General features: G+C 43.4%; 1 protein-coding gene across 3 annotated transcripts in view; it reads right to left on the bottom strand.

Annotated features, from left to right (window-relative positions):
• Nucleotides 1–21578, bottom strand: part of golga1 (golgin A1) — a 28976-nt gene that overhangs the window by 3625 nt on the left and 3773 nt on the right. The window contains exons 3-23 of one of the 3 annotated variants that reach the window (XM_087848865.1): nt 19248–19338; nt 15069–15143; nt 12079–12176; nt 11973–12005; nt 9490–9618; nt 9158–9327; nt 8906–9017; nt 8748–8831; nt 6799–6924; nt 6534–6629; nt 5164–5259; nt 4905–5000; nt 4564–4704; nt 3307–3381; nt 2498–2587; nt 2306–2408; nt 2036–2196; nt 1681–1842; nt 1509–1568; nt 196–420; nt 7–93 (exon numbers count right to left, since the gene is read on the bottom strand). In XM_087848865.1, coding sequence (XP_087704991.1) covers nt 7–93; nt 196–420; nt 1509–1568; nt 1681–1842; nt 2036–2196; nt 2306–2408; nt 2498–2587; nt 3307–3381; nt 4564–4704; nt 4905–5000; nt 5164–5259; nt 6534–6629; nt 6799–6924; nt 8748–8831; nt 8906–9017; nt 9158–9327; nt 9490–9618; nt 11973–12005; nt 12079–12176; nt 15069–15143; nt 19248–19338 — 2310 coding nt within the window. The remainder of the gene's footprint in view (nt 1–6; nt 94–195; nt 421–1508; nt 1569–1680; nt 1843–2035; nt 2197–2305; nt 2409–2497; nt 2588–3306; nt 3382–4563; nt 4705–4904; nt 5001–5163; nt 5260–6533; nt 6630–6798; nt 6925–8747; nt 8832–8905; nt 9018–9157; nt 9328–9489; nt 9619–11972; nt 12006–12078; nt 12177–15068; nt 15144–19247; nt 19339–21578) is intronic. The other 2 variants (XM_087848867.1, XM_087848866.1) reach the window with 2 other exon arrangements.

Below are 21578 nucleotides of genomic sequence, written 5' to 3'. Positions count from 1 at the left end.
GCCCACCTTGTACTCCAGAGTCTGCTTCAGCATGTCCTCTTCTTCTCGAGTGAAGTTCAGCAGCACAGATACAGCTCTTATCAGCTGGTATGCCTATCAGAGCAAAACAAGCAGCGCTTCAGTCTGAGTGTGCAGCTCAGCCAGGCTCCGTCATGCAGTCAACACAAACCAGACTCCTGCAGAGCCACACGTTACCTCTGCCTCTCTGGATGACATGAACTTGAGGACGACGTGCTTCAGATACTCAAAATTAATTTCTCTTGAGTCGTTGAGGTCCGAGGTGTTGGTCACTGTGGTGTTGGAGGTCGGGGGACTCGGGGTGGATGCAGGTGCAGGGTCAGGACAAACTCTCTCCGGTTTTTCTGCTCTGCTTTCAGGCAGCTTCTCCCTCGCTTCAGCTTCGGACTCAGGTTTTAATTTCTACAGAGCACGAAGAGAGAAAAGCACTTACAGAATCAAATCATTCTGCGTTTACACCTGATAAGCAGCCAGAATCCAACCAATAACAAATTTGACAATTAAGAAAAAACGTGATTGTTTTAGGTTACAGCAGCAGTACAGGTTTGTTTCTGTGGAACCTGAGGCCTGTATGACACAGGATTCTGGCTTATCCAAGCACCTTCAGGGCTCACGCCTGACTAATTTGCTGTAATAACTTGTTCTGTGAAGCTAACGCTGGAGAAGTCATTCTTCACTCTCAAACCCTTAAACAGCACCGAGTCTGCAGCTGAGAGACTGAAACCTAAAACAGGCTGGAGCAGGTTATGTTCAGAGCTCTGTATTAACAATCATCTGGACGTCGTTTGTTTACAGAATGTTTACAGTGCACGATCCTCAGCTGGGCTACGTTCTGTGTGCACAGCCTAAGGCTACGTTCACTCTGCAGGTCTTGATGCTCAATTCCGATTTTTTGATCAAATCCGATTTTCTTGTCTGCTCGTTCACACTACAAATAAAATGTTCACGTTTCTCCAACGTTGTCTTTCCAACAGTTTCACGGGATGGCCAGGAAGCGTTCACGATGTCTTCTCCGGCGCTGATAATTGGCGTCTGTCTTGTGTCAGTGACGTAAAAGACGGATTTAATGCGATGTGACCATCAAACAGCAGCTTTCTAAAACATCAGATATGTATCGGATTCAGGACCACATACGAAAGTGACCCAGAAAATATCGGATTTGTGCCGTTCACACTGTCACACCATGATCGGATAGATGGTCGCAGAGGGTCAGAAAAGTCGGATTTGATGCGCTTTCGCCTGCAGTGTGAACGTAGCCTAAGTGTGCTCTACCTAAACATCTGAATGAAGCAATGTCACATGACCGACGTGTTTTACTCCAGTGATTTGGAAAATGTATAAAATGTTATAATTCATTCTGATCTGCTGGGACAGTAAGCTTTAACGCCACACTTCACTTCAGACATATTTCACACTTTTTATGGCAACAACTGATTTTACATTAATGGCAATTTTATGACAATAGAAAAGATGAACATTCATTGTCTTACTAGTTCTTTCTGCAAAGTCCTCTTCAGTTCTGCCAGTCTCTGCTGCAGCTGCTTTATGGTCTGCAAACATCATCAGAGAGTTTTATGTGTGGAGGTGAGTTCACCTTCATGCATGTAGTTGTTTTCATTCATAGCTCGAGGACCAAATGTGAATTGCCAAAAAGCCTCTGACCCTGTTCTTGTCGCTGAGCTCTTGCTCCAGCTCTCTGTTGACTTTCTGGATGTGATCCAGGTCGTCCACGGTCACGCTGCCGTTCTGATCCTCCTCACAGACGACACTGTGACTGTGAAGCTGCTCGGTCAGGGTTTCCACCTCTACTTCCAGGTAGGAGATCTAGACAGTTCACACCAAGCATGGACTGTTAATTCAGTCTGATTACAGCACGCAGTCCGTCTCAGTTTAACAAGAAATCCCATCAAGATAAAATCGTTCGTGAGTGTGAATGCCTGGATCACCTGCACACTGATCACATATAAAATACAGCACAAGTATGTTCAAAGATGTCTGAGCGTGTGCAGGTGCTGACCCGAGCCTGGCAGCTGTCCAGCTGCTGAGTCTGTGTGAGCAGCTCCTCCTTCAGGCTGCTGAGCTGGGAGTCTTTGTCCAGCTCCACCTGCTGCAGCTGGGCTCTCAGCCGCTCAGCCTCCTCCTGCACCTCCACCAGGGATGCCTGTCGCCCCTGCACCTCTGCAACGCAAACACAACATTTTGGAGACATAAAGAGCTTTAAACTCTTGTTCTAAAGCTCTTTATTAAGCGCCGTCTCTTTAAAGATCTTTAGTGCACACGCGTGTACCATTCTGGAGCGATCTGATGTCGTCCTCTCTGAGTGCTAGCTTCTCAGTGACAGCGGTCACTTCCTGCTGTGAGCTCTGTAGAGCCGCACTCAGCTCTGCAACCTGACATCAAGCACAACACACACAAACAGTGAGGTGATGAACACACAGAGTTATTTCAGCAGAGCCTAGGTTTGAGTTTATCCCCTGACCTGTGTTTGCAGGCCCTCCTTCTGTCGTCTGGTTTCTTCCAGAGCTTTGGCAATTTCTGTGCTTAGCGTCTGTCGGCTGTTTAGCTCCACCTGGGAAACACAGACAGACCACAAATGTGGGCTACGAATAACCTCTGCTCACTTCAAAAATCGTTAAATAAACTTTAAAGTTTTATTTTTCGTCTGACAGAGTGAAAAACCTGCAGCATTAAACAAATGATTACAACTTATGACTCAAGATGCACTAACAAGGCAAATGTGCCAAAGAATGTGAACACTGCTAATATTAGTGATTAATATACGGAGTAACAGGGTGAGCAGTAAGCCTGCGCTTCTCCAGAGCAGCTGCCATATTAGTAATTATACACCAGATATATATCAGAAACACACAAAGTGCTGCTTCACTGCGTTTCCAACAATCCACACTCGATTTCTATCAAGCCAAAGATAATAATAAAATGAAATGTTAATGAACATTCGGACTAGGCTCAGAGTTTTGGTAGATTAACAGGCTCAGGTGTCCAAACCAGCCACCAGCCTGTGAGCCTGCACGGCCTCTTACTGCTGAGGGGGAAAAGAAACCTCACATTTATTCAGCGAAGATGAAATAACGTGAACTGCTCCATCATGAAGAATATGGAGGTTTCGAACCAACAGGAATAAGCTGTTTGTTGTAAAACGTTTTCTGGATTGGACCATTTCTGTGGTTGTTCAGCTTCTTTGTCCCAGTAGTTTTCATTTGTCCCCCACAATTATCCCTGTTTAAATGAAATGAATAAACCAACCCAGCAGTGTGTTGTGGTTCTTACCCTGCACTGCTCCAGTTCTTCTGTCCGCTGCTTCAGAACAGAGTCCACCTCATCCATCTGCTTGTCCAGATCAGCCTGCCACATGTGCGCATCACAACAAGTACTGATTAAGGCTTGATGAATATATCGTTTTTACTAAGGGTGGGGGAAAAATGGATACTGTGTAGCATGGTGATATTTTGTTTGCTAATAATGTATGGATACAGGGACAGCAGAAATGGATATTTTGTTACAAAAAGGTTTTTGTGCTCTGACTTCAGAGCATGTTGATCCTTTTTCTGAGCAAGAATCCTGACATTCCTTCACTGTCCAAATGTGTTTAACTTGTTTTTGGCAGCAATAAACATGACAGTTTACTTATTTTAATTTAAGACATGTTTTATTTTAATGAAGTTTAAAACTTTTTTATTTAATGTAAAATTATATTTTGTTTTAATTTACTTTCAAATTCTTCAGTTGCTGAAGGGGCTGCATAGTTTTCATAAACTGCATAGTTCAGAATAGCTATAATTGTACCAGATGGTTGATTCAGTTAAGTTGGACTAGACTGTAATACAAACCGTTCAGTTTGTCAACAATCAAACTGAAATGAGAGAAAGACTGAGTGTGAGACTTTGATATTAGAGAAAATGAATATTGATAAAGTTTACCTTTATGTACAGAATCTGAATATCGCAAAATATTTTTAAAAATTGCAATAATATCGTATCGTGGGATGTATGGTGATTCCCACCTCTAGTTTTTACGAGAGTGATTTCTTTATTTTCCCATGAATAAGTTTGCTAATAATGTTGGTTGAATCTAAGAGAGGCAGTCAACAGAAAAAAGAACAGCTGTTTCAACTGCACCCTCCTCAGAGTGCGATTCATTTCAAAATGTCGCACAATGGTGGGAAGGGAAACAAAGAGAAACGGGCTTTTTTCCACTCTAAAAACGTCACTTAAAAAGTTCAAAATCAAGTCTTTCATCTCAATAAATGATTAATCCAGAAAGTAGCTATAGCAACACTAAAACAAACAATAAAATAAAATATTCCCTCCAGACAAAACTTTGCTCCGCCCATCAAAAGTCTGCGCCTGAGTGAATATATCCCACGTCGTCAGTTATTGGACTGCCGGCTGGAAACCTCATTACAGATTAATCCCTCTTTTGGAAACTCCATATGAAAAACATCCATGTTCAGTCTGGGTCTGCAGGTACAGATCGGACACTGGTTTATCAAACAGAGTAAAAACAAACGGCACTGAGGAAACGTACCAGCCTGTTCTGTAGCGTCTGTTTGTCCTTCTGTAAAGAGGCGACACAGTCCTCCAGGCGGCTCATCTTCTCCTGACTCTGCTGCTCTAACAAAGACAGCTGCTGGTCCAGAAAGGCTTTCTCTGCACTCCGCTCTCCTTGCTGAGCACACGGACAAAAGTATGTTTGGACATGCACTCTTTACCTTCACTGCAATCATGTTCAAAGTCCATGTTTTTCCTCCAAGAAACAGAAAACTGAGCACAAACATGATCAGACTTTGAAAGAGCACACTGCTGCCCACTGTGGGAAATATCAGGCTCCTTTCTAAAGGCTCAAACTGTGCTTGGAGTGGCACTCACCAGTTTCTCCATGTTCTGCTGCTTCTCTGCGAGCTGCTGCTGTGCACTGCTCAGCCTCTCACTGCTCTCCACAACCTGCTGCTCCAGCTGAGCAATCTGAAAACCACAGTTCAATCAATATGAATGAATACTCATCGAGGCTTCATCATACCAAATGTCACCATGTAAAGTCTTTTCAATTTCACTTTGCAATCTCAGGTTAGAATCCTTTTATCGTGTATTATTCCTCGGAGCCGGTGTTTGTTGTCTTGTAGCTTACTTGTGTGTCTGTCCTCTCTCTGTAGGCCCTGGACGAGTCGTCTTTGTGTCGCAGAAGAGTCTGCAGCTCAGTAATCGTGACGCTCATCCTCGACACCTAAGGCCACAAAAACACAACACTTAAGTTTGTTTTTTTTATATCTCCTTTTGTTCAAAGTAACCTGAGGAATGAAAACAGGAGTAAATAAACATGCAGCTGTTTTAGAGTGATGCTGAAAAACTAGTTCATGCATTTATTACTTCCAGGCTGGACGACTGTAATTCATTATTATCAGGAAGTCCTAAAAACTACCTGAAAAGCCTTCAGCTAATCCAAAATGCTGCAGCAAGAGTCCTGACAGGGACTAGAAAGAGAGAGCATATTTCTCCTGTTTTGGCTTCCCTTCATTGGCTTCCTGTTAAATCCAGAATTGAATTCAAAATCCTGCTCCTCACATACAAGGTCTTAAATAATCAGGCCCCATCTTATCTTAATGACCTTGTAGTACCATATTACCCTATTAGAGCACTTCGCTCCCGCTCTGCAGGCCTACTTGTTGTTCCTAGAGTATTTAAAAGTAGAATGGGAGGGAGAGCCTTCAGTTTTCAGGGCCCTCTTCTGTGGAACCAGCTTCCAGTTTGGATTCGGGAGACAGACACTATCTCTACTTTTAAGATTAGGCTTAAAACTTTCCTTTTTGCTAAAGCATATAGTTAGGGCTGGACCAGGTGACCCTGAATCCTCCCTTAGTTATGCTGCAATAGATGTAGGCTGCCGGGGGATTCCCATGATGCATTGAGTTTTTCCTTTCCAGTCACCTTTCTCACTCACTATGTATTAACAGACCTCTCTGTATTGAATCATATCTGTTATTAATCTCTGTCTCTCTTCCACAGCATGTCTTTATCCTGTCTTCCTTCTCTCACACCAACCAATCACAGCAGATGGCCCCGCCCCTCCCTGAGCCTGGTTCTGCTGGAGGTTTCTTCCTGTTAAAAGGGAGTTTTTCCTTCCCACTGTCGCCAAAGTGCTGCTCATAGGGGGTCATATGATTGTTGGGTTTTTCTCTGTATCTATGAAGCGCCTTGAGGCGACTTTTGTTGTGATTTGGCGCTATATAAATAAAATTGAATTGAATTGAATTGAATTTTGAAAAGAGGAAAACGCCACAAAGCAACAGAAATAAAGAAAAACAACTTCATAACTAAAGTAAGAAGTTAAATGGGAACATTTTAAAAAACACAGCTTACACTGTTAGCTTCGATCTTATGTTCCCTCTAAGGTGACACACTGCTGACTACATCAGACTATTACATTACATTTATTTACACAGGGGATGTGTATTTGGCCCCATACGATGTTCTCCATCGCGTATGAATGTGCTGTTTTACCTGAGCCTCCAGAGAGCTGACGGTATCAGCGTGGTCTGTCCGGACAGCCAGCAGCTCTGCTCTCGTCCCGTCCAGACTTTGCTCCAGACTAGACTTCTGCAAAGACAACAAAAAAATGAATAAACTTATATTTGTGCTTTAATTTCTTTTTCTCATTAGGAAACCTGACTATAAAGACATCTGTGGGCTCATGAAACACAACAACTCCTCAGTGATGTCAACTGCCAGCCATGCGCTGCTGTCATAAAGTAGACTTGTTCTTCACCTCCTGCAGCAGCTCCTGTAGGTGCTCATCCTGGCTCAGGTTCCCCTGCAGTCGTCTCTCCAACGACGTTACCTTCTTCTGAAGCTCCACCAACAAGCGCTCCTTGTCCTCCACCGTCACAGCCGCCTGATGATGGAGCAACAAGCCAACGACAGGTGAAGAACATTTGGTTTAAAAGACTGAAACTGCATTTGAAACAAACTAATGTGAAACATTATAAAAGAAGATTCAATTTGTTTACACGTCAACAACAACGTAAACGTGGAACAATAACAGGTTTTTGGGTGTTTTGTGAATTTAAAATAAGTTTGTCGAAGCATTTTTGCAGGAACGAACAGCCTGAAGTCTTCTTGGACTCCAACTGAGCCGCTCCAGAATTTTCCCTGAGTCACGCAGCTGATCGTGCTTCAGGTTGTTGCCTTAAACACCGAGCAAAGGTTTTCCTGCAGGATGACATGTTTTTGCATCCATGTTTCCCTCCGCTCCAACTGGTGTCCCAGTTTGTGTCACATGTACACAACCCCACAGCATCATGTTGCCACTACTAGGTTGTGCTGTGCGTAGAGCAGGGCGATATGACCAAAAATATTTATCACGATATACATTTGAAAATTTGTGATAACGATATAACTGACAATATAATTGACACAAAATACTTTACAACTCCTCAACTTTATTAGTGCAAAAAAACCCTTCACTTAAACAAGCAGCTGTTTTTTATCTGCATTAAAGTTATATAAAAATGTAACAGTGCAAATGCAAATTGCTCGCTGACAGTTTAACCAAAAGGCATTTCCAGTGGAAACTGGCCGACATATCCTCAGCATAACCATGTATAATATCCACAACACTTAAAAAGAGGTTATACACACACAATACGGTAATATTATGTTGAAGCACAGTACGTATCACTCCGCGAGGCTCCGCCTACGATAGCCGTAATGCTCCAACAATCCATCAAGCGGTGCGGCTTCGTAGCTTAGCAAAGTCGTCCTGAAACATTTGACAGATTTTTGAGCGCCGTGTACATAAAATCGTTTCGAGGTCAGTAAACACAACCAGAGTTCATACATAAGGCACACGGGATTATAAGGGGCTCTGTCGACTTTCAGAAAAATCAAAGGATTGATTTTAAGTGTGCCGTATTTTCCAAACAACACAGTAATAACGACGGCCCGCTAGCATGCGCTACCAAAAATAGTGCTTTGTTGTGTATCTGACGGACGAAAGCTAAACCAGTTCCACACCAGTGAAGCTGCAGCATTTTTACAAACCAGTTCAGGTTCATCGTTTCATTCAACGATCCACTTTCGCTCTTCTCATTCTGCGTCGCCGGCACGCATTTTCGGCCATGTGCGTATGAAAACAAAGGCACTGCTAATGCGCGTTTCCCCATATTCTATCGCGATATTTCATTTTCTTATCGCTGCCCAACATTATACCGGTATTACCGTGAACGGTATGATATGGCCCAGCCCTAGCTGAGCATTTACTTTATGCCACACATACTGGTTGAAACTCTTTCATCACACCAGAACGCTGTGCATCTCATAGATACTAAAGAAGCTTCTCAGTCTTCAGGGAACTTGAAGAAGTCCGCTCGCTCTCATAGATGGATTTCGGCACCTTTTGACAAACTGTGCTGGAAGTCTTAGTGAAGAAAAGATTTTTCTGGTTTCTTCACTGTCCGATTGGCGCAGTGACGCACTAACAGCTGTGCTGCTGTTTATTTAGATGGATAGTCCAGGTTTATATTATTTTTAGTAAATAAAAATTAGTCCTGTTTTTGCTTTTCCACTGTAAAATGATGACGTACAAAACGAGTATGAACTATGAGCCAAAATGCAGAGGGTTGGAAAAATGATAAAATATTATTTAAGCCCAGTTAGACACAGACTGTGGATGTTTAGCTGCAGGGCGTTACATTTCTACTGCCCTCATGTTCTGACCTTTTGCTGCTGCAGCTTCAGAGCATCATGTTCTGTCTGTAATTCATGGAGGGACTTCTCCAACGTGGAAACCATACTCTGTGACTGAAAACAAAGGCAACAAACAAGTGAATAAGCAGTTTTGGAGAGGATGGTAGTGCAGTGTGCTCAGTGCTGACCTTCTGGAAGTCTTCAGAGACCTGCTGGATGACTGACTGCAGCTCCTGGCATCGTCCCTCTAGCTCGCCGACCTTCTTGTCAGCCTCCTCTCTGAGCAGCAGCAGCTCTTCTCTACATGGAGCCAATAAATGCTCTTTAAATTACAGCGTCATGTCACAAAATAAATCAGTCCCACAACAAATCCAAGCTCACTTCTAGAACAAGCAACTAAAAATGCTGACTCGCTCCACAGAAACCGAATGTTTCCATACCGCTCGATCTCCAGCTCAGAGTTGAGTCTGCAGCTCTCCTCGTGCTGCCGTTCCAGAGTCTGGAGCTTCCCCCGAGCCTCGGCCAGCCCTCGCTTTGCCGACTGAATATCAGCCTCCTTACGCTGAAGGTCCCGCTCTTGCTGGCTCAGCAGTTCTTCCTTCCTCAGCAACTGAGAAACAGAATCAACCATCATACATCGTAAAGTGTTTTCAAACCAATGTAGAGACTCGCCAGTCCTGCACTAAGGTACAATCAATGTACGACTACATAACTGCCATTTTTCCTTAATCGCAAAATGTCAGGAAGAAGCTGGCACACCACATGTACGCACCATGTGCTTAACTTTAGCGAGCTCCTGCTGCTGAAAGCCCTCCAGTTCATCCAGGTCGTCCCTTTTTTGAAAGAGTGCTAAGCTTTGCTCCATCGTCTCCTCTAGCCGAGCTGACAGGGCAGCCTTCTCCTAAACAAACACACCTTTGAGGTAAATGTCGTTTCTCACATGCACCATTTATTGGATTCATGCAGGTGTACAGCATCTTAAGATTATGGATACGACCCCAGTTCACTGATGGCCTCACCAAGAGCTCAAATACCAATACACTACCCCTCCTGGCTGGCTGCACTCCTGTCAGGACCGGGCCCACCTCTATAACTGGCAGAGAGTCAAAGCAAGCTCCTGCAGGAAGCCTGCACTGCGTAGTAACCTTCCAAGTTTCATTTCTTAGGTTACATGTGAGGATATGGTGTAGGGTTACGAGTGACTTCTGGTTACATCATAAGTCACAATGCAGATTTCCTGCTGCAGTAATTCAAACATTAGAGGGAAATTATCCCCTTCAAAAGGGCGGGACTTTCACCTGCTCTGTAGATGCTGTAGACACACCCAACTGGTAAAACCTAGCAAATGTGTGGGTAAGACAGTTATGCAGAAACCTCTTAGAAACTCCCTTTAAGAGAAACCATGAGGCTGCCAGACACCTGCTAGTAAAAGCAAAGGGCAGCTGCTCCTGCTATCCAAGGGAAAGACGATGTTTAGACACCTCGTGTGGTTTAGTCCAGGACACAGGTAACTGGTCCTCGTCTAAAACCCAGAGTCCTGTCCAGGTGAACCTACAATGCATGGACTGGACACAAGGTATGCAACATAAAACCAACATGGCAGGCTGTAATAGTGGCCAAATACACCTTGAAGGTGTAGAATCTTCTACCTGAAGAAATGATGGGATCACGGCCATGAAGCACTGAAATGGGATGGCCTATGATTCAAATACGTTACTTATGCTCATACAGAGTCCTGTGAGACTACGCTCTAGAACAGCGGTCTCCAACCTTTTTTGCGCCACGGACCGGTTTATGCCCGACAATATTTTCATGGACCGGCCTTTAAGGTGTCGCGGATAAATACAACAAAATAAAACTAGTACCGGTACCAAAAAAAAAGAAGATTTATTCATAACACACGTGAAAAGACCCAGGAAAACCGAGTAAAGGATAAAAACGATAACAAAATAACGCTGAAAACCGATAAAAACCCTGAAAACTATACATTTCACACCTGAGCCTCAACTCTCGCGGCCCGGTACCAAACGACTCACGGACCGGTACCGGTCCGAGGCCCGGGGATTGGGGACCGCTGATCTAGCACACAGAAGCTATAGCCATGATTAGCGTTTAGGCTATGAGTGTTACAAACAGTTAAACCACCAGGTTAAACTGAGAAGAATATTAGTGTTTTTCAGTTAACTTGGAGTAAAAAGTAATTGTACTTTTTTTAAAAAGATGTATTTCTTCCTGATAGAAATGCCAGTGGCACCTTAGCATCAGCATCAGCATCAGAACAGCACTGCTGCCTCTCGTGAGCCAATTTACAACTGAAATACTGAGAACAAAGAAGCAGTGGCAGAGTCGTGCACTCCAATCTGTTTAGCTATGGCCCAATAGTATAGTTGTCACCAAGAGGTGTTTGAATAACATCTGAGGCTATGACTCTATTATATAACACTGCTCTGGCCACTCCTGACACGAGTGTAAAGGAGCCGGTATGATGGTATTTGAGATTTTGTTGAGGTCACGCAGCCGGCGTCCCCGCAGTGAAACAAGACAAATACCATGAAAGAACCAATTGTAAAGGTCTCCAGTATTACTGTGCAGCTTCTTTTCCCCCCACAAGGAAAATTTCTCCTTTATCTTCTTTGTGATGGGATATACACCAAACGTTGCACATTGTTAGCAATAACTCAGCATATTACAAAGGGGTGACCAAGAAGACAGAACCCATGTTTAAAATAAAGTAATGGTATTCCAGTAGGAATGTAATGACTCTGAGGAATATGAGTGTTAAAGAATGATAATCTGCCCAACTGCTGGTGTGATGTTTCTGTTATTTAAATATTTGTGCCAGTGAAACAAAGAATTCTTCTTCATTTCTAAAACAAATCTGACCAGTTTAACATTTATTCCAATCAGTGAACAGCACAGAAATATCAGCTCCCCAAACAAACTGCTGGGCTTTATCATTCTTGACCTGAAACAACTGCTCCCATAAACCCACCAGAGAAGTGTTTACTGAGGTCAAACAGACAAGAAGCCAAGGTCACGTTTGCCATAGATCTTTACAACTGGACTTTTTCCTCTACTAGAGCGAAGAAGTTACCGCCATCAAGCCACGAGAAAGAATGCAGGCTAAGGTAATTCTGCACTGGGTCCAACCTTTAAACCTACACACCACGTCCATCTTGTGTGTGGGGAGATTTTGCAATCTTCAAATTAAAGAATTATATTTGTTCTATGTGTTTTAAAAGAAATGTAACTTACTTTGTCTGAATTGGCCATTTTCTCCATCCACTCCTGCAGGAGGAGGATAGAAAGTGTTCAGAACAAATCAGACCTCTACAATAAGTGAGACAGAACGCATCTTTACCTGATCTTTTTTCTCCAACGCTAAAGCCATCCCCTCTGCCATTTTGGCTCTGCTGACCTGATGAGAGTCATTCTGTTCCTGAAGTTTCTTTATGGATGCTGAGCAGTGAGAGAGGGAGAAAGAGACAGACAGACAGGACACAGAAAGGTTTGTATGCACCAAGCAGAACAGAAGTGTTAAACAGCACAGAGAGCGGCGCCGTTAGTAGCTGTGAAAAGTTGGAGTCAGTTTAACAAGTGTGTTCATCCCAGAAGCAAAAACAGGCAGAGACGAGCAACACATGGCAGAAACAGAAAGGTAGTAAAGATCCTAACACCACATCTGTGCAGAACAAAACAAACCCACCCTGAAGAAATGACGTCGTCTAGACCAGCGGTCTCCAACCTTTTTTGTGCCACGGACCGGTTTATGCCCGACAATATTTTCACGGACCGGCCTTTAAGGTGTCGCGGATAAATACAACAAAATAAAACTAGTACCAAAAAAAGAAGATTTATTCATAACACACGTGAAAAGACCCAGGAAAACCGAGTAAACGATAAAAACGATAACAAAATAACGCTGAAAACTATACATTTCACACCTGAGCCTCAACTCTCGCGGCCCGGTACCAAACGACTCACGGACCGGTACCGGTCCGAGGCCCGGGGGTTGGGGACCGCTGGTCTAGACTAAAAGCTTAGAACCCCTAGAAACTGTTCAACTCACATTACTACAACACAAGACAAATAATCTTAGAGCAGCAAGTCCATCTTACTATGAAGGAAAACTACGAAGTAAGCAGGGGGACGGCAGAGAGGCCGCTTTAAATCGAGAGGTTTCAGGGAGAACTTTGAGAGAATAGCTGATAGTTTTAGTGCTAAAGATGAAATGTTTCACTCCTTAAGGATGTTGTTGACTGGATGTGCCAATAAGCTCTCATCTAACCAGTTCCTCATTTGCCACACGATCCCTGGTGCTACTGTCAGAAGGTTTGCATCACTTATCTCCCTGAACTAATCCATTATTTTTGTGAGGGTCAGATATCCTTGTGTTTTCAAAAAAGACGTTTACCTAACGTTTAGGCAAAGTTCAGAGATTTGTCAATATTATAGTACTATATATTAAATGTATTTTATTTTATCCATTCACTCTGCTTTTAATTTGAATGGTTAGTTGCTGCAAGCCAGCTCCGTTGCTTTGCATCTCATGTTTTCCTACCAACTGGTTGGTGGCCATGTTGCTGTTGTGGTTGTCCTCAATATCATTTCGGAGGATTCTCCAAATCTACCATCCTTGATAGCAGCTGGGCTCAGTGGATTCTGTTCTAGTCTTGAGATCTGCTGTGAGCACGAGGGTCGCTTTACCTGAATGTGCACGACCCTCATGAAGGCTGCAGAGCAGAACAAGGGATAAAATCAGCAGCTGCAATCCAAGATGCTGAGGTTGGAGTGTGTTCAAAGGTAGAGACGGGACAAACTGAAGTGTTTCAGATTAACTGAGTCAGTTTGCTAAAGCAGGTGGCCAAAAAGTTTAACATTTAAAGATTTGGCAAATCACCTGTTACTAAACTTAAAAAAAGAGGTTCAGCCAGTGTGTGTTTAATGCTCGAGGCTTTTAGTGTGAACATAACATTTGCATACTCCAATATATTTAGCTTTGCTTGTATTACAGCAGGTATAGAAACTTTGTTTGCATCTGCTACACACAGACCAAGTTCCCAAATCTTCCTCTCTAAACAAAGTGGAAAAATTCTATTGCTACACTTACTGAGTCACAAGCAAGTTGGTCTTGTTGTTCAATCCAACCGTGCATTCGGGTAGGGTTTAGGGGTGGGGGAAAAAAATCGATACTGTGTAACATCGTGATATTTTTTTTGCTAATAATGTATCGATACAGGGACAGCAGAAATTGATATTTTGTTACAAAAAACGTTTTTGTGGAATGGAACATTCTGGAACTTCAGAGCATGTTGATCCTTTTTCTGAGCAAGAATCCTGACATTCCTTCACTGTCCAAATGTGTTTAACTTGTTTATGGCAGCAATAAACATGACAGTTTACTTATTTTAATTTAAGACATGTTTTATTTTAATTAATTATTAATTATTAATTAATAATTATTATATTTTGTTTTAATTTACTTTCAAATTCTTCAGTTGCTGAAGGGGCTGCATAGTTTTCATAAACTGCATAGTTCAGAATAGCTATAATTGTACCAGATGGTTGATTCAGTTAAGTTGGACTAGACTGTAATACAAACCGTTCAGTTTGTCAACAATAAAACTGAAATGAGAGAAAGACTGAGTGTGAGACTTTGATATTAGAGAAAATGAATATTGATAAAGTTTACCTTTATGTGCAGAATCTGAATATCGCAAAATATTTTAAAAAATTGCAATAATATCGTATCGTGTGTTAAGTATTGTGATGATATCGTATCGTGGGATGTATGGTGATTCCCACCTCTAGTAGGGTTTTGATATTTCTCACCAGCCCCGTTTTTAGTTCATCACAGTGAATACAGTAACTTAAAACAATGTCAGAGACACAGCCCAACAAACGAGTATATAAATATATAGGTGGCTGTACCAGGTTTAATAGACCAGGATGTAGCAAATGTTGGGTGTGTGCCATTATTATAACAAACATTCAAACACTGTGAGTGAGAGCTTTGGTTTTATTAGTCTGCCTTTGGAGCTGCTGCTATATTTTCTGGCAAATTTGAGAAACCACTTAGCAAAAGCGAACAAACTGAGAGCAAAGTGACAGACGAAGCATGGCTCTGGAATCAGCGCTCTGAACACTGCATACCAGTGGTTTGAAAAAAAGCCCAATCCTACTTTGGATTAAAAGAAAAGAAAAAGCACTTCCACAGCAACCCTCTACAGATAATAGCATCTGGAAGCCTGAACCATCTCTGTGAGTGATAATGTGTCAGGTAATGTTTAGTACAGCTGACAGACAGGAAACAGAAAGGAAGCTAATTGGGAGGAGAGTAGAGGTACGTACAATCCTGATGCCTTTCTAATGCAATTTCAAGCTTCTCCTTGGTCTTCTGCATAATTCGCAGCTGCTCAGCATAGTCTAGTGTTGGGAAGTAGGGTGATAGGGTGGGGTATCAACAATACACACACACAAAGAAGGAGAAAGATGACAGTTAAGAGAGAAGCAGGAGAGGAGGTGAACAGAAGGAGTGGGGGAAAACAAAAGGGAGAACATGGTTGAGAAATAATGGAAGGTAAAAATACTGATGATTTGCTTATCTGAGAAAACCATAATGGTTTAAAGGCTGCGTGAGAAGCTGCCACCTTTAACCTTTTTCTAGGGATTGAAAGTCATTAAAGCTACCTAAAGGAAAAAGATGCCATTATTCTGAGAAGAAAAGAAGTAGTCAAAGGAGCTTGCAAAGAAAAGCGTCTGGACTTCTTTAAGCTGCTTGAAGACGTTTCACCTTCATCCGAGAAGCTTCTTCAGTTCTAAGGTCAAATGGTGGAGAGTCCCAGATTTAAACCCAGTGGGAGTTTCCCCCCACAGAGGGACAAAAGGACCCCCTGATGATCCTCTAATCACATGAGCCAAGGTGTGAAACTGGGTGTGGGTCCCAATCAGCCAGAGTTTCAGGTGAGTTCATTGTGAAACCTGGCCCCACCCTATCATGCGATTTCCTCAGGTCGGATGGCCCAGGATGTGAGTGGGCGTTAAGGCCGTACCTTTTGGGAGGAACACCCTTCAACTGGTGCGGGAGCATGAAAGGGAATCAAGGAAACTAGCGGATTATAGGAACCATCTCCGTTTCAACCTAAGATGCAGACAAAGCAGAGCCTGCGCCTTGGATCCACTCTCACGGGATACAGAGCAGACTTGATTCTACAGAGAGCACAAAATCAGCTTCTAAGTGAAAGGATAAGACAGGTCCATTTCACTATAGATGCCCTCCAGATCAAGATCAGCCAGACTCTGCAGGAACTGGAAACCCGTCTACCCTCTCCAATCTTAGAAGAGGTTTACAAGTTTGTGGACAAGGCTCAGCGGGCCCAATACTCGAAAGGAAAAGAAAGACAATGCAGGAAATTTCACACCTTGCTTTCAAAAACACACACTCCTCATTCTGAATCTGAACCTACACAACCCAGAGAAGAAAACACACCTGAAGACAGTCAGGAGAAATGGGTAAAGAACTTTTCAGACCGGAATCTCACTGAACCTGAAAAGAGAGTATTAGCCAAAGGACTCAATTTTGCCATTTCTCCACAACAGTTGCCCATAGTGGACCTCATCACAGCCACAGAATCGGCCATACGGATTAATAAATTATCACAGACAGAAGCAGAGCAAATCAGGATGAAAGTCTCAGCCACCCTCTCCAGTGCCAAAGTCCCTCCGTCCAACCTCACAATACAGGAAAAGAAGGCCGTCGCTTCCCTGAGCAAAGACCACAACATCACTGTTTTACCAGCGGATAAGGGAAGATGCACCGTGGTCCTAAACACTACAGATTACCACACAAAGATCACTACTCTCCTCAGTGACAACAATACCTACGAAGCCTTAAAGCGAGACCCCACCAGCAGTTACAAAAAGAAAGTTATAGCTTGCCTTCAAGACTTGGAAAAGGACAGAATCATTGACCGCCTTACATATCACCGCCTTTACCCAGGGGATGCCATTCCCTGCATTTACGGACTTCCTAAAATCCACAAGGAAGCTGTCCCACTCAGACCCATAGTCAGTAGCATAAACTCAGCCACTTATAACACTGCAAAACACCTTGCTACCATCCTTGCTCCTCTCGTGGGGAACACCCCACACCACATCAAGAACTCCACCGACTTCACTGACAAGGTCCAGAAACTTACCCTGGATCCAGATGAAACCATGGTGTCCTTTGATGTAGTCTCTCTCTTCACGTGCATACCCACCACGGAGGCAGTGGAGACTGTCAGAAAACGACTACAAGAAGACAGCTCCTTGGAGGACAGGACCAACTTCACACCCGATCAGATTTGCACACTGTTAGACCTCTGCCTCACCACTACATATTTAAATACAACGAAGGCTATTACAGACAAAAACATGGCTGTGCCATGGGCTCCCCCGTGTCACCTCTTGTAGCCAACCTTTACATGGAGGAAGTGGAAAGGAAGGCTCTTGGCTCTTTCAAAGGGAGAGTACCCAGCCACTGGTACAGATATGTAGACGACACCTGGGTCAAAATCAAGACACAAGAAGTGAATCCTTCACTGCGCACATCAACGCTGTGGACAAAAACATCAAGTTCACCAGGGAAGACACAAAGGATGACTGTTTGCCTTTCCTGGACTGCGCTGTGCACGTTGAAGAGAACGGCAACCTCAACATCGAAGTTTACCGGAAGCCCACACACACGGACCAGTACCTCCTCTTTGACTCCCATCACCCTCTGGAACACAAACTTGGAGTAATTAGGACCCTACACCACCGGGCAGAACATGTTCCCTCTAAGCCTGAAGGGAAAAAGAAGGAACACACACATGTAAAGGAAGCACTCAAAACGTGCGGCTATCCTAAATGGGCATTCTTAAAGTCAGCAAAGAGGCACAGAAAAGAAGATCAGACACCAGCGAGGGAGGATAAGAAGGACAGACACAACAACATTGTCATCCCCTATGTAGCCGGTGTATCAGAGAAACTCAGGAGAGTTTTCTCCAAGCATGACATCCTGGTGTACTTCAGACCCAGCAACACACTCAGACAAAAACTGGTCCACCCGAAAGACAAAACGCCAAAACACAGACTTAACAACGTGGTGTTTGCTGTACAGCAGTGAGGAATGCCCAGACCTCTACATCGGAGAGACCAAACAGCCACTTCACAAGCGCATGGCACAACACAGAAGAGCCACCTCCACAGGACAAGACTCAGCTGTCCATCTGCATCTAAAGGTCAAAGGTCACTCTTTCGAGGACGCCAATGTTCACATGTTGGACAGAGAGGACAGATGGTTTGAAAGAGGAGTGAAAGAAGCATCTATGTCCACTGTGAGCGACCATCTTTGAACAGAGGCGGTGGTTTACGACACCAACTCTCTGCCATCTATAATCCAGTTTTGAGTTCCCTCCCAGACGCCTTAACGCCCACTCACATCCTGGGCCATCTGACCTCAGGAAATCACATGATAAGGTGGGGCCAGGTTTCACAATGAACTCATCCGAAACTCTGGCTGATTGGGACCCACACCCAGTTCCACACCTTGGCTCAGGCGATTAGAGGATCATCAGGGGGTCCTTTTGTCCCTCTGTGGGGGGAAACTCCCACTAGGTTTATATCTGGGACTCTCCACCATTTGACCTTAGAACTGAAGAAGCTTCTCTGATGAGAGGTGAAACGTCTTCAAGTAACTTAAAGAAGTCCAGACGCTTTTCTTTGCAAGCTCCTTTGACTACGATGACCTGGATGACTGAGAACCTTCACAGAACAAAGAAGTAGTTCAATATTTATTTACAACAGAAAAACAAGCCACACACAGTTAAATACTAAAAATAATATTCACACTGAGACATTAACACAATCCCTTCATGGCCATCAGTCTGTGCACTGCAGCAGAGAAATCAGCTGCTCTGCTTTAAACTGGCCTATTAGGCTCTTCCTCATCTTCTGTCATATGTGTCACATATTAAGGTCAATGCATGTACGCGTAATCCCTGAGAGCCAAACAGCTTTGAAAAATCCGTTTCAGCCCCGCCCACCTGCTACTCAAACCTGTTTGCCATTTGATTGAAATGGGATTAAGCACAGACTTTTGCCTTAGTCATATACTTCACAGGCTCACAGTAACTCCAGGATTCATGCTGCCCAGCTGTGACACTGTGCAGTAACAGTCGTGCTGTGGGGCTCATAAACATGAAGCATTCACACTCTATTACCAAGACCATAAAAAGTCTAAATGCATGTTTGTATATATGATTTTCTTGTTTCCATGGTTTCCCCTGGCTGAAAGGCCTCAGTCTCATGCAGCTAATCCTCAAATTACCTCTACTCATTATAATTCTATATTTAACTTGTGTGAGATAAAACTGAAATCATTAACATGTTCTCAGATTATTATAATTATTATCAGTTAAGACAGGGTGCACTTGCATTTAAATTGAACTCAGATTGCTCCTAAAACTGCATCACTTCAGCTGCTTACACTACTCTTGTACATCATACCTGACAGCTTGGCCTCCAGCCTCCGGATCTGATCATTTCTTCTGAGGAGCTGGGCAGGAAGGTCATCCCTGGAGCTGCTGCCATCAGATGCCTGAAAATAAATACAATAATAAAATAAAAATCAGACATACAGACGTTTATAGAAGTGGAACTGGTCAATGCATTGGTCCATTCATCAAGTGCTTCACAACAAAATAATGTTAGAACATAAAAACAAAAAGTTACACAAATACAAGTTTAAAAAGATGAGTTTTAGCTGTTCCTTTAGTGTGATCAGCGAGTCTACAGATGCCAGGCTCAGAGGGAGAGTGTGCAGAGGCCTGGACCCTGGTGCAAAAGCTCCGCCTCCTTTAGGTCTCAGCCTAGTGTGATGGTCAACTGGTTCTGATCACATGACCCCAGTGACCTGCCGGAGACGCATGGATGTGAGGGTTTTCTTATGCACACTGGTGTGTGTCCATGCAGAGCTCTACAGCAGCGGTCCCCAACTTGTTTTGCGCCACAGACCGGTTTATGCCCGACAATATTTTCATGGACCGGCCTTTAAGGTGTCGCGGATAAATACAACAAAATAAAACTAGTACCAGTACCGAAAAAAAGAAGATTTATTCATAACACACGTGAAAAGACCCAGGAACACAGAGTAAACGATAAAAACAATAACAAAATAACGCTGAAAACCGATAAAACCCCTGAAAACTATACATCTGACAACTGAGCCTCAACTCTCGCGGCCCGGTACCAAACGACTCACGGACCGGTACGAGGCCCGGGGGTTGGGGACTGCTGCTCTAGAGGTCAAAACCAGAATCTTAAAGTGGCTCTGAAGTTAATGGGAACCAGTATAAGTAAACCAGCAGTGAAATTGGACAACTTTGTCTAAGTCTCACAGTAACGCTCTGAACATCCAGTAACAGGTTCCCAGGAGGTTTTGCTGAGACAGCTAGCTAATAATTATCCGGACAAAATAAAGTAAAAGCATGAATGACAAGGTCAGAGTGTGACACCAATACTGCCAAGCATAACTTGGTAATATTTCTTAAATGACAGAGGCGAGAACAAACCAGATTGTTAACATCAGTATCCAAAGTTAAAAGTAACACCAACATTCCTGATAGAAGTTTTAACAAAGAGCAGCGAGTTTCCGTGACCTTCAACACAACTCTCACAGTGGGACAGATATGGACTGTTTAGTCTTCATTAAGTTTAAAACATGGTCAGTTGTCTAACTTAATAGAATGTAAGCACTATGCAGGATTTGAAACTTGAGGCTTAAAACAGATACATCTACATAGTAGTTATATCTAGACACATTACATGATACACCATAGGCAAGTGGAAGAGGACCTGTAGCAAAGCCGGTGCCATCACACAAGTCTGTGTGTAGTATCTGACTACAACAGGTACTGAACAAATGCTGACTGGCTGAAAAGTGGGCTCACCATGAGGGAGAGAAACAGGATAAAGCACCAAAGGTGAAAAACACCCTGAGAAGCATGGTATGACTTTAATGGTTTCATACTTTTTACATCACTACAAAGAAGACAAACAAACAAGATTAGTCCACATGTTTTTGACACGGCCCGCTGGTGTCAGTTAACAGCTACAACATGTAGATGACGTTCTGCAAAGCTCTGCATATGCTCTGGAGCGTGTCCTGACATAAACTCTCCAAGCCTCTGGAGCTCTACTGCAGGGATGATGCAGTCATTTGCGATATACCAAAGCACACCTGCATCCATGTCCGCACGAAAAGGCCTCTACGCTATCTGACATGTCATCAATTCTTCTTGTAACTGTATTTTCAAACAAAGACAATACTGACACTAGCATCTCAGTGTACCAGGACATCTACACTGTTATTGGTAGGGATGGGTGCCATGATGGCACCGGTTCTGACATAAACAGTAGTAACCAGACCGAAAAGCAGCGCACATTTCGGTGCTTTTTTTTTCCTGAGCTGTGATACACTTTAGATTCTAACCAATCATTTTACGTTTCCGAGGATAGTAGGCGGGTCCAGGTACGTACGTTCTTTTAGAGCAGAGCTACAGATTAAAAAGGCGAAGCGGTCAAAGTCTGGCTGTACTTCACAGCAAAAGATGCAAACTCAGCAGCTGCAACAAGTGCTTTAAGCTGATACTGTGATGCTGTCAAAGGAGGTAACACCTCAAATCTGATGAAACACCTGGCGACGCATAGCGTTTTTTTAAAAGTCGAGAAATGCGCCGTATTTGATAGCTTGCTGCGAGACCTCACACCGAGCACATCTACTGCGGGTGTGGTGCCTGTTATCGACCCGGAGTTAGCAACATCCCCCAAAAACCCGAA

This window comes from Neolamprologus brichardi, chromosome 12 (genome assembly GCF_056152115.1).
Source record: "Neolamprologus brichardi isolate AB-2024 chromosome 12, ASM5615211v1, whole genome shotgun sequence".
Classification (NCBI taxonomy): Eukaryota; Metazoa; Chordata; class Actinopteri; order Cichliformes; family Cichlidae; genus Neolamprologus; species Neolamprologus brichardi.
Note: the sequence above shows the minus strand (reverse complement) of the source record. Positions and strands in the feature narration are given on the sequence as shown.